This window comes from Coenobita brevimanus, chromosome 8 (genome assembly GCF_032717465.1).
Source record: "Coenobita brevimanus isolate Jiangsu-jjx chromosome 8, ASM3271746v2, whole genome shotgun sequence".
Taxonomy (NCBI): domain Eukaryota; kingdom Metazoa; phylum Arthropoda; class Malacostraca; order Decapoda; family Coenobitidae; genus Coenobita; species Coenobita brevimanus.
In genome coordinates, this window is record NC_136961.1 from 44,508,047 (window position 1) to 44,520,638 (window position 12,592).

The window sequence follows — 12,592 nt, forward strand, 5'->3', positions numbered from 1 at the left end:
CATTTATTGAGAAAAAACAACAGATTAGTCAGTCGGGCGAAACTATTATCTCCCCATTAAATAGTTTATCCAAATGTTTGTTTTACTCATATAGGCTATTATTGAGGCACCTGTTGCTCTATGGTTGGATTGTTCAGTTGATGGCCAAGTGTACATTTTGGAGGGTTGATTTTGTTTCTCATGTCGCCAGCTTTCTTACTTACGCCTATAATTGTTGTTTTCGCAACTGCTGGTCTGCTGGTTAGAGGGTTGTACTTGATGCCCAGGCCTCGTATTGAAAGATTGATTTAACATGCAACCAAGGATACCCATCCCCACCTGATCTAAGGCTAATGGAATTTTACGCAACATTATTCAAGTTGCGGGAGTGGCTTAGTTCCGTCAGGTGAGCACAAGCTGCATAACCCCTGGTGGTCTAGTGGTTAGAAAGCGATTTTTTTTTTTTTTTTTTTTTGGGGGGGGGGTAGATACAACCTCTATCATCCCTCATCACCACGAGGGGGCTGTCTAGAGCTCATCAGAATCATGTGGTTGCAGCAAGAATAAAGTGAAAAATGCCGACCTCGTGAGAAGCGGTCAAGTATTCAGTGGTAGGTTGGTGAAGAGACAAGTGAGTTTCAACACCCGCATTGGAGTCAGGGTCGTATTCTAAGTGGCACAGGAGGCTTTCTAGCAGCACATCCTTATTGATTTGTTGTGTATACTACACGTAAATATTCTCCTGGATAATATTGGTATATTTTTGATGGACAAAATTTCTATCATTAATATACCAGAGGATACTGAGGTGTAAGGCGCAGAATGAATTGGTTAGAAGTGTTAGGAAATCTCTGAAGCCGCTTAGAATTTGGGTGTCACGTGTTCTGTCATGGTTCCTTAAGCGACAACAGTTTCCACAAAGATATTACCCCCGTTGACGAAGTTGGACGGAGTATGTATTTACCGCGTGTCTGTGTATTGTAAGATTCTCAAAAATTTGGATTTCATTGAAATCCAGTGGATGGGTTGGCAGTTCACCAAGGAAGAGTAGATTAGATTTTGAGGTAGATGCGGATCCGGATGGGTGAATAAGCTGTAAATTTTATTGGTATTGGCAGAGGTATGATACTCTGAATTGCTACAGGGCATACTTTAGACCGTAGAATTAATCGACTGTGACAGTAAAATTATTCGTCTGGTAGGAAAGAAGAATGACAGCAGTAAATCATAAATGGTATTGACGTTGGCGACGGTATGCGCTGGATGCTGTATAGTTAAATTTTTTTATTTATATGGTTGGGACAGATGTTGAGTTGCCCATGGAACCTCAGGTTTAAATATGAGGTCAACGGCTTAAGTGCTGATTAATTGCCTACATTGTCAAAAACCAAAATAAAAAAGAAAAGACCGAAGTGTGAAGGCGTCCGGTGATTATATTTTGCTTACATGGTTGCCATGATTTCGAACTGGTATAGTTAATTTGTGGGTAAAGTGCGTATAAATAACGTACGGCAAAAAATAATAAAAAATTAGAGAGGGCAAGTGTGAAGGCGCCCCATGGAGTAACTAGGGGTCGTACTTTGTGTTTGGAGATTTCGTAACATTTTCCATAGCGATCTGTTTACTTAATACACCTCAGAGTCCTCCTGTATTTTATTTGTCTTTCTAATAACGACGTAGTTTACACCAGTCACATACAAGAGGATATTTAAAGATGTAGTAAGATAAATAAATCGTACAAGAAGAGGTGTTACGAAAGCTCCAAAGCCAACCAGATTAGGCCCCTGGATGAACTTTCAGGTTGTTCGTGTTCCAGAACCAATCCGCCCTTAGTTAATCCAACCTACAGTAGATAGTATAACCTAATCTAACGTGCTCTTAGTCTAACCGAAACTAGCATAATTTAACCTAACCTAGCCTGATTGACTGTGGACGGATTGGTTTTGGGGCAGGATCGACATGTTAGCGAGTGTGAGCGGCCGTGTGGCTCCATGGGACGGGAATCCTGGAGTCGTATTTATGAACACTCTTGAATAAAATCCGTATTATAGGCAGCATATGAGGCTTCGTAGTAGTTATTTAGCTATTTATTCTGCATATTACACCTTTACATTTTCTTTTATTAGTTATTACGTTCGCCAGTGTAGTTGGAAGAGGTCATGTATTCACCCATGTATTTCTTGTCTGTGCACATAGTAAAAAAAAAAAAAAAAAAAAAAAGGTTGTAATTGGGTTTCGGTGAAATGTGATGGATAGATGGTCATTAAGTCAAGGAAGCGTTCAGATTTTGAGGTGGATCCTCTAAATCCTAAATATTATTGGCGTCGGCAGAGGTATGCGCTCTCTGAGATTGTTGGACAGGGCAGATTAAGGCCTTTTAACTAATTAGCTCCGCCAGCGACATTGGACTGATGTTTGTTTATAAGCCATAAATTATATTGGCGTTGGCGGTGTTTTGACTCTGTGTGGTATCATTTTAATGTTTTAAAATCGACATATAATGCATCAGTAGCGTAAAAGTGAATAATGAGCTGTTATGTGCTGAATAAATCTCTGAAGATGAGATGCTTCGAAGCCTCCTGTGCCACTCGGAATATGGCCCTAAATTGTGTACTGTATAAGATTACACGTTAATTCTTGTATCTTTACAACTTTCAAATACTTCACAGCTAAAACAAAGCGAATACTACTGTAAAATCAACAGACAAATAATGCGAAAACAACGCGATAAGACTAAACGTGGTACGACTGAATTGCTAGATAGACCTTTTTTCTTCCTGATCCTTGATAAATACGATTCCTGGGTATACCTGTAGTGGTGGTGGGTTGGCCTGCCTGCCAGTCGCTATAACTTTGACCCGGTTGACCATAAGGAGTGGCGGCGGCGGTACCACACTCCCCGCTCTCCTTGACGCCCTCTGCAGTATCGAAAGTGAACAGCCACCACGGCGTTTTTGTGGCCAGGAGGATCCGCAGCCAGGCTGATGACGGATTCGGCGGGCTTGAAGTAACGGCGGGAGGTGGAGGCTCCGATGGCTGAAGCTGCTCTTCCCGTACGCACATGGCTCGCCGCAGATACACACTGACGGCCATATTATAACTGGATGCGCGATTGTGATAACAAGCTCCCATTTTTGAGGGTCTCGTACGGAACAATAATTGTCATGAGTGATCGGCCTGCGCTCCACTACGGAGCGTAGTCAGCAACGGTACAGATTTGTCGCAAGTGTCCTATCATCATTCACTTTTTTGTGGGGGGGAAGGGGGAGGGGAGCTTGCCCACATCCACGCGCATTCAGCTTTAATAATACGGGCGTAACGCGTCCTTTCTGCCCCTAGGTACCCCAGCAAGATAGCGCGGGAGCAACACATCGCTCATGCCTACGTGCCCGTGGCCGTGGCTGCCCTGCTGAGAGAGTACCCGTCCCTTGTTGGCCCTGCCGTCCACGCCTTCTGTAGCAGGGACACCATCGACAACAAGGTACGTCGATCACCTATCTTAATGTATCTAGTTTTTCTAACCAGACGAAAATCCTAACTCCATTCAGGTCGGTTGGCGGCCAAGAGTAGTCAGACTGGAGGAGCAGTGACTAGTAACCAAGGATTATTTTATTCATCCCTCATAACTAAGGCTCACAGAATTGCTACTGTGACTTTGTTTAGTATTCAAGTTGACCCGATTCCATTAGGTGAAAAACCAACCATACGCGGTAAATTAACACCATCAGGTCGAGGACGTCCCTGCTAAGCTGATTACAATCGTTTGATAACCTGAATAACGTAATCGGCAACCATGTGCTGAAGTAGTTAATCAGACACTTAGATTGTAGCATTTCCTAGTTTATTCTTGAGACGCATCATCTTGTAAAATGTCATTCGTTGTCAGTGCCATGTACTTTGCGCATCGGTTCATCACAGAGAGGCGACTGGAGGTTTTTGTATCATGTAATGTCACCAGGTACGTAGCCATTCACGTGTTTTGGACTACGGTAGCTTAACTTCATCGCAGGGTGTAATAATATATGGAACAGGCTATTATTATCCTATTGATTTCTTTAATGTCGGGTGTGCGTGTGTTCCATATGACCCAAATACCAGGCTCCCCTATAATATGTAGCTACAGGAGCGGCGTTGTGTGTGTGTGTGTGTGTGTGTGTGTGTGTGTGTGTGTGTGTGTGTGTGTGTGTGTGTGTGTGTGTGTGTGCGTGCGTGCGTGCGTGCGTGTGTGTGTGTGTGTGTGTGTGTGTGTGTGTGTGTGTGTGTGCGTGCGTGCGTGTGCGTGCGTGCGCGCGCGCGTCTGTCTGGTGCGTGTGATGACCCGTGTATGGGGGGTAGGGTTCGTGACATTGAGGGGAGCAGTTGTGGTCAGGCCAATTCTGGACCTAGTGGATGTAGGTCAGGAGGCCCGGGGGGGGGGGAGTGGCAGATGAACATTGGGTAGAAATGAGGAGGAGGAGGAGGCATGGAGAGACGAAGAGAAAATGAAAAAGGATAAGGGAATAGAATGGAGGATGCAGAAATGAAGAGGCTGAAAGGATGTGAAAGGTGAAGTGTCGGATATGCTGGGTGAGAGGAAGGAATGACATTTAAAAGGAAATGACAGAGGAAGTAGCAGATGAGTGAAGTGAAAGAATGGGAGATGTAGAGGATATGAAAAAGGGCGGAAGGTTGTGGCAGAATAAACTGGCAGCTGGGAGGACGTCTAGCAAACTTGCGTCTAACCTTGTCAGCCCGAAAAGTCTCTTCTAAGCAAAATACAATCGTCTGATAGTTGCAAGAAGAAAATAAAAACACGTCATCCGAGTGAAGTGGGTAAACACAGTAGGGAGTAATAATGGTGTGATGGGTGTACGTGGGATGAGGAAGACAGTAGGTAGAAATAATCATGAAAGCGGATGTGCAGAAGTGTGTTACCGAGTACGCAGTTGTAAAAACATGAAAAGTACAAGGCAAGGCCGAGGTGTCAGTGGTTTAGCAGTCAGGCAAGGCAGTGAATTTATGAGGAAACGGCACGGCCCCCCCCCCTCCCTTTTTTTTTTTTCCGACTCGACCCTGGCCATGTACCTGACGGTTCACTCCGAGGCCCAACAGTCCTTCGACGTGTCGCACGCTTTCACACGCTATTTCTTCTGTAGTAATATCCACTGTCCACTCTTAATACCATTACATACCAGGGTTGTCTCCTTTAGGACTGGTGCAGTGTTAGCGAAAGTGTTTTTACATGTTACCGATTCATGTGGAAGATCACTAAAATCTTAGGAAACTCATACATTTCCCTGCCCCAGCCTAGGATCGAACCGCGTCCTTTTATACAACAGACAACTTTTTTAATCACTTAACTACCCACTCAGAATAATTAAGAGGGAAGGGGAAAAAAAACGAGAAGCGGTGAGTCAAGAATACTCTAAATATACAGTATGATGATAGCGTGTGTGTAAATCTTTTGTCGTAATTTTTTATTCTTGCTCCCCATACATTTAAAGATTATGGGGGATTTCAAACTGGAAGGGTTAGATATAGCCTGTATTAACCCTCTCACTATAAAAAGTCTGCCCTGAAACTGGACAAAAAGGACGAATAAAATACTGTAAAGATGACGTATATGGGCTAGGGGTTTATTTAATCACGGTTGCGTGTGTATACTGTATATGTAACCCAGACGAGCGGACAGACAGACAGACGGGCGGGGCTGGACAGAGGGCATAATAACAGAGGGTGGCTGGACAGTGACGGAAGAGGAGGAGACGGGCAAAAATATACTGTTCCCGTCTGGCGTATATGTAGGTCAGCATCAGATCAATGCGTATGTTCGTAGAGGGTTTTTTATGTAAGTGTGTATGGTTCAGCCCCCACCCCTCTCACTCTCATAATGTAGGCCAAGGTATCGCATCCTACTCCTCCCTTCCCTTCCCACAACCAACCCTTTTATCTTCTGCCTCATTTAACACCTCCAGCCTGATGACTTGGTGTTTGTTTGTATCGAATCCCTACAGTTCGAACTCTAGGTAGGTCGTTAAATTATCAGGTGGTAACAACGAGTACAAAATTCATCCGATTGAAGTGATTAAACTCGTCACTCCGATGACATGATTTAAAATCCACATATTAAGAAACTGGTTTACGAGCTGGAGTATTTAGATAAAGCTTGTTCCTCTCACGTTTATCCCGACCTGCGCGTTTGGAAAATTTACCTCGTAAATATGGGTCGTATTGTGGATGGCCTAGGAGATCTGCAGGACCGATGCACCTCCTCAGGACCAGTTTTTCTTCATACTCATTAATATTCTCGTGTTGCATTCTGTTATTATCAACATTTTTAACATCAAGAACACACAGGACGACATTATGCTGTAAGTTGTCAACAAACCGCCACGGAAGAGATGTTAGGAAATCTTTTACAAGCTAACAAGATTGCGGCCTGACAACGATCGTAGTGTGAAGGAGCATAAAGGAAGTCAGAATTTATGCAGATATAGTGGCAACGAGGCGACGAGGAAAAACAGGCCACGCTTACTACAATACTGTATTTAAGTGGGTTCGATGAAGCAGGAAAAGTTGTAAAGGAAGAACAGATTGAGCTCGTTATTTTACTGTACTACCAAGATGTTCAGTTATAATCGTTCGTTTTCTTGCCACATCACACGATGTCCATTACACTACATTTGCTTCATTACAACTCACTACTTCATCATTCCCACCGCTACAGTACACACACACACACACACACACACACACACACACACACACACACACACACACACACACACAACTACTATTATCTTTCATATCTTCCTTCAGCATTTTTCTCATTCCACCACCACATTAACTCTGCCACCACAGTAATCACCTATTCTCTCCACCACCACATTTTACTCACTCCACCTTCACTCCACCACCACATTTTACTCACTCCACTTTCACTCCACCACCACACTTATTCCATCTCCACTCCTCCTCCACACTTATTCACTCCACCTTCACTCCATCACCACACTTACTCCACCTCCACACTTATTCATCCCACCTTCACTCCACCACCACACTTATTCCACCTTCACTGCCTCACTACACTTGTTCATCCCACCTTCACTCCACCACCACGCTCAATCCACCACCACGCTCAATCCACCACCACACTCAATCCACCACCACACTCAATCCACCACCACACTTAACTCACTCCACTACCACACTAAATTCACTCCACCTTCACTTCTTCACCATACTTATTCACTCCACCACCACACTTACTCAATCCTTCACTCCACCACCACACATACTCATTTTCACTCCACCACCACACTTACTCATTTTCACTCCACCACCACACATACTCATTTTCACTCCACCACCACACTTACTCATTTTCACTCCACCACCACACATACTCATTTTCACTCCACCACCACACATACTCATTTTCACTCCACCACCACACTTACTCATTTTCACTCCACCACCACACTTACTCATTTTCACTCCACCACCACACTTTTTTTTCACTCCACCACCACACTTAACCTTCACTCCACCAACACACTTATTCACTCCACCTTCACATCACCACCACACTTATTCACTCCACCTTCACATCACCACCACACTTATTCACTCCACTTTCCCACCACCACCACACTTATTCACTCCACTTTCACTCCACCACCACACTTATTCACTCCACTTTCACTCCACCACCACACTTATTCACTCCACTTTCACTACACCACCACACCTATTCACTCCACTTTCCACCACCACACCTATTCACTCCACCACCACATTTAATCGCTGTACCCTACGTGTCAAGTGGGGTTGGTGGAGGATTAGTGCCCCTCCCTGTAAAACAATTAACTCGAAGCCCTTGGCCACCCCATTTGGGATACATGGCGTCTGGCAATAAATGAATGAATGAACCTTCATTCCAGCAGAACACGTAATCACACACACACACACACACACACACACACACACACACACACACACACACACACACACACACACACACACACACACACACACACACACACACACACACACTCCCCTCTTCCAGTGTGTGTGTGTGTGTAAGTGCCACAAGAATGGAAGAGGGCAAATGTGGTACCAATTTATAAGGGAGGAAACAGGGAGGAACCCCTGAATTATAGACCAGTGTCTCCAGCCAGCATGGTCGCAAAATTGTGCAAGAGAATCCTGAAAGACAGATGGATAAAATATCTAGAAGAGATGAATATTATGGGCGAATGTCAGTTTGGATTCAGAAGTGTTTCTAACATGTTGAGCTTTTACACAAGAGTGATTGACGTGGTACAGGAGAGAGATTGTTGGGTGGATTGTGTGTACTTAGACTTAGAGAAGGCCTTTGACAAGGTACCTCATAAGAGACTAATGTGGAAACTAGAATACATAGGAGGACTGAAGGGGAAACTCCTGGGATGGATGAGAGACTTTTTGAGAGAGACACAAATGAGGACAGTAATAAAGGATAGGATGTCTGGATGGAGGGAAGTAACAAGTGGAGTCCCCCAAGGCTCGGTGTTGGCGCCAGTAATGTTCCTGATTTACGTAAATGATATGGTAGATAGAGTGAACAGTTATGCAAGTCTGTTTGCTGATGATGTAAAGATCTTGAGGAAGGTAGAGGTTGAGGAGGATTGTAAAATGCTGCAGGAGGATCTGGATAGGATACATGATTGGAGCCGGAAGTGGGAAATGAAATTTAATGTAAAGAAATGTAAAATATTGGAAATGGGTAAAAGTACCTGGAGGCCATCAGTGAATTACTTGTTGGGTGATGAATTAATCACTAAAATGAGAGAAGAGAAAGACTTAGGAGTGCTGGTCCAAGATAGTTTGTCGCCTGAAAAGCACATTAATAAGATAGTTAGAGAGACTTATAAACTCCTGACTAACATACGAGTAGCATTTCATTATATGGATGAGGAAATGATGAAAAAATTGATAGTGGCCATGATCCGCCCCAGGATAGAATATGCAGCGGTAGTGTGGTCCCCACACAAAAAGAAAGATATAAACAAGATTGAGAGAATACAAAGAACAGCAACCAAAATGGTCCCCAGTCTGGCAGATCTGTCATACAGAGAGAGGCTGGAAAAGCTGGATTTGCCTTCCTTAGAGGAAAGGAGAAAGAGGGGAGACATGATTGCAGTGTTCAGGACCATGGTGGGAGTAGATAAAATTGACCGAGAAGACCTGTTTTTATGGGATAAGAGAGCAACAAGAGGACACAGAATGAAATTGAAAAAGTCAAGCTGCTTGATGGATATCAAGAAATATAGCTTTCCTTACAGAAGTTTAGATTTATGGAATAGCCTGGACAAAGAGATCATCCAGTCTAAAAACTTACGAGTTTAAAGCTAAATTTGACTTACGGAGAAACAGCGATGGGAACCCACGAGCATAGCACATTTCATCTGTATCTCAATTAGGTATATTGGGTAAATACGTAAGTATTTGGAATGACTTAGACAAAAAGGTGGTGCAGGAGAAAAACATTCATGTGTGTAAAAGTAAACTAGATAAATGTGGATATGGAGACAGGACAACACGAGCATCGCTCAATTCCTGTATACTACAAATATGTAAATACACACACACACACACACACACACATATTACACTTCCACACTAACCATCAGTTGAGCCACTTTCACACTCCATCCACCTTACTTACTTCATTACTACTTACTTTAGAACCTCACTCATTTCACCACCACACTCATCCCGAAACTCACTTCACCCTTACACTAATTCTCATTCCACCATGTTCACCACCACATTCACACCCACTCCTTACCATATTTGCTTCACCACAATGTGTGTGTGTGTGTGTTTCAATACAGTATGTCATGTTTGTGTGTTGGTGAGGCCTGTATTATAACTGGCTAAGGAAGAAAAAAAAAAAAAAAAGTAACTTTAGCTGATTGGTCAGTAACAGGTAGGTTTTCTGTAAGTGTTTCCAATACAGGACTTGATAATGGTTAAAATGGTATTTTCTCAGAATAAGGTAGCCAGCTTTGTTAACAGAGGACTTCCTATAGTAATACCTCCCTTGGTCTCTTCTGCTTGGCCTAAAATTCCAATCCCTCCATTTTGAATGCTGAGCTGTAGCAAGAAATTTACACATAAACCTGGTGCCAGTCATTAATAAGTGCTATGGAAAGGAGCTATGGGAAATAAGCTGCAAAACGAGTGAAAATCTCCCGTCAACACCAGTAACCCAGTCATCTCTCCAACCACCAGGCACTTAGAGTGATGCGACACTTTCCACCCGAGACGCGTGTGATGACAGCTGTGCGAATGAGCAAAGCTGCTTATGCTCGTCTCTCAGCCTCTCGCTACATCCCTGACATGCGCACTGGCTGGGCCCTCCCTAAACCAACAGACCAACACTACAAGGCTCATGATATTGGAATGAAACTGGTGAGAAAATCAGATTCTTTCATACTCAGACTAAAAAGGGATGCAGAACAGTAAGTCCTTGTAAGTTCCCTTTTATTTTTTGTTGTTTTTCTTTTCTGTGTCTGTATTTTACTTACATAACTGCTGTGGTATTATTTAAAGCATAAAAGTTGATTTTTCCCACTGTCATTATATCTGAGTTTCAGAGCAACTTTACAAGCATTTGCCTCTTCATTTTCACTATATAATTTATATTACTACTGTTACCACCAAATGATTTAATCCAGCTGTGGAGAGAGTTGTTGAAGTTGAGGAATTAGTCATTAACTCCCTTCACTACTAGAAACCTCATTTAAGGATTAAAATTATTTGGTGGCAAGAAGGAAATTTGAAAATCATTGGATTAAAAGGAGATAAGGAAGTTAAAAATCATTGTCCAGCAATAGTCTATTCTAAGATGAGAAAGGTTGGCAACAAGGTAATTGTTGTCTGTCTGCCTGAGCCCCATGCTATGAATGTGTATGAATAGGCTGACCATTGTATTGGGCTTTCTGCTTTCCATATTAAAATTGTATGTGTACACTAGTCATTGATGCATTTGAAAACCTTCAATTCAGAATACAGTACCAAAACTGTAAAGTTAGTGAATGCCTATAATAGTCATATTGAAAATATTTTAATACAAAAACAGAAGCAGTGCATGGGAACAGGTGAGTTTGTCCGATCTTTCATTTATTAAATTGGGCAGGAACATCAAGCAGTTCGAGTTCTTGGTGGAAGGTACTTGTTTGTGCTTTGTTAGTTAACCCTTAGACATAGCTGTTGATGACGGGCCGGCCCATCATGCATTTGTGAACCTCTGACATTAGTATGATGAGTTTGCCCGTCATCCAGTGTAATCTCTAAGGAAATATTTTGGGAGTCATCATTTTTGTTGGATGACAGGCAAAAGTGGGCAGAGCGATGCCTGCCAAGCTAGTGCGTGCGTGCTCACTTGTTTTCCTCCGCTCAGTATTGTGTGAGGTTGCTCACAGATTGGATGGACCCCTCTTGATCTCCTGCAGAATGTACCTATATCTCTGGATCTATTGCATTTTCTTCCCAGAAAATTTTTGTGAATGTAGTTGAAAGTGAGTGTGTGAAGGCTAGCAAAATGCCTAAGGCAAAGAAGTCATTGTTCTAAGGCAAAGGTCCCGCTAATATTCATGGTGAGGAAGAGCCTGGCACCTCTGAGCAAGAGTTGCACGCCACAGCCAAAATTTACACAACCGCCCTCCTGCGAGAATGGGTTAAGCAGGCTGATGTATATATTTTCTGTTTCTCTATACTGTATATCATCTAGTTTGTTATTGCCCCAAGTATTTGTTTTGTTTACTGAAATCTGAGTGCAGTTTTAAAATGTGTAAAATTAATTTCAAAATTTCAAACCTGTGGATACAAAGGATCTTTCATAAAATTATGATGTGGAGAAAAAGGAATTTGATCATTATTATTATTGGATAATGTGCAGATGATTGCAAACTTTAATCAGCCAGCCATGGTCCATCCTTGATGGGAGGGAATGAGCTGCTACAGCCATATCTTCTCTCTTTACCCCTTCCAACAGGCATGTGGTCTGGAACTGCTTGTGTGTAGTGCTGGGGGTGTTACTCCAACCTCTACTCCTGATTCCCCCATGGACCTACACATGGACCTCACCAAAGATAATCCTGCCTGGCTTCGTTACCGACAATCTCTGGCTGAGAAAGGATACTTTAGGGTGAGCTATACCTTACTGAAATGCAGTTAAGATAATCACTCGCTGCTGAATAAGAAATACAAGCAGTGCATGGTGTAGGTATTTTAAACAGTAGGCATGATAGTATTTTATGCCTAGTCAGTACTGTATTTCTTGGCTGTTTTTGCATACTGGGATCCCTTGATAAACAGTATGGTAGTCTGCTGGGCACACTCTCATATCCAGTAATAATAATATTAATAATAATAATGACGTCAAGTGGGGTTGGTAGAGGATTAGTGCCCCTCCCTGTAAAACAATTAACTCTAAGCCCTTGGCCACCCTGTCTGGGATACATGGCGTCTGGCAATGAATGAATGAATGAATGAAATGATGTTTCTAGAGAAGGGAAAGAAGTTGTACCGTATGCGGCTTTCATGGATTTGGAGAAAGCATATGACAGGGTGGATAGACAAG

General features: G+C 42.9%; 1 protein-coding gene across 1 annotated transcript in view; it reads left to right on the plus strand.

Moving 5' to 3' along the window:
* Nucleotides 1-12,592, plus strand: part of ecd (ecdysoneless cell cycle regulator) — a 129,863-nt gene that overhangs the window by 99,639 nt on the left and 17,632 nt on the right. The window contains exons 5-7 of the mRNA XM_080279142.1: nt 3,319-3,460; nt 10,240-10,419; nt 12,005-12,157. Of these exons, the coding sequence (XP_080135268.1) occupies nt 3,319-3,460; nt 10,240-10,419; nt 12,005-12,157 (475 nt within the window). The remainder of the gene's footprint in view (nt 1-3,318; nt 3,461-10,239; nt 10,420-12,004; nt 12,158-12,592) is intronic.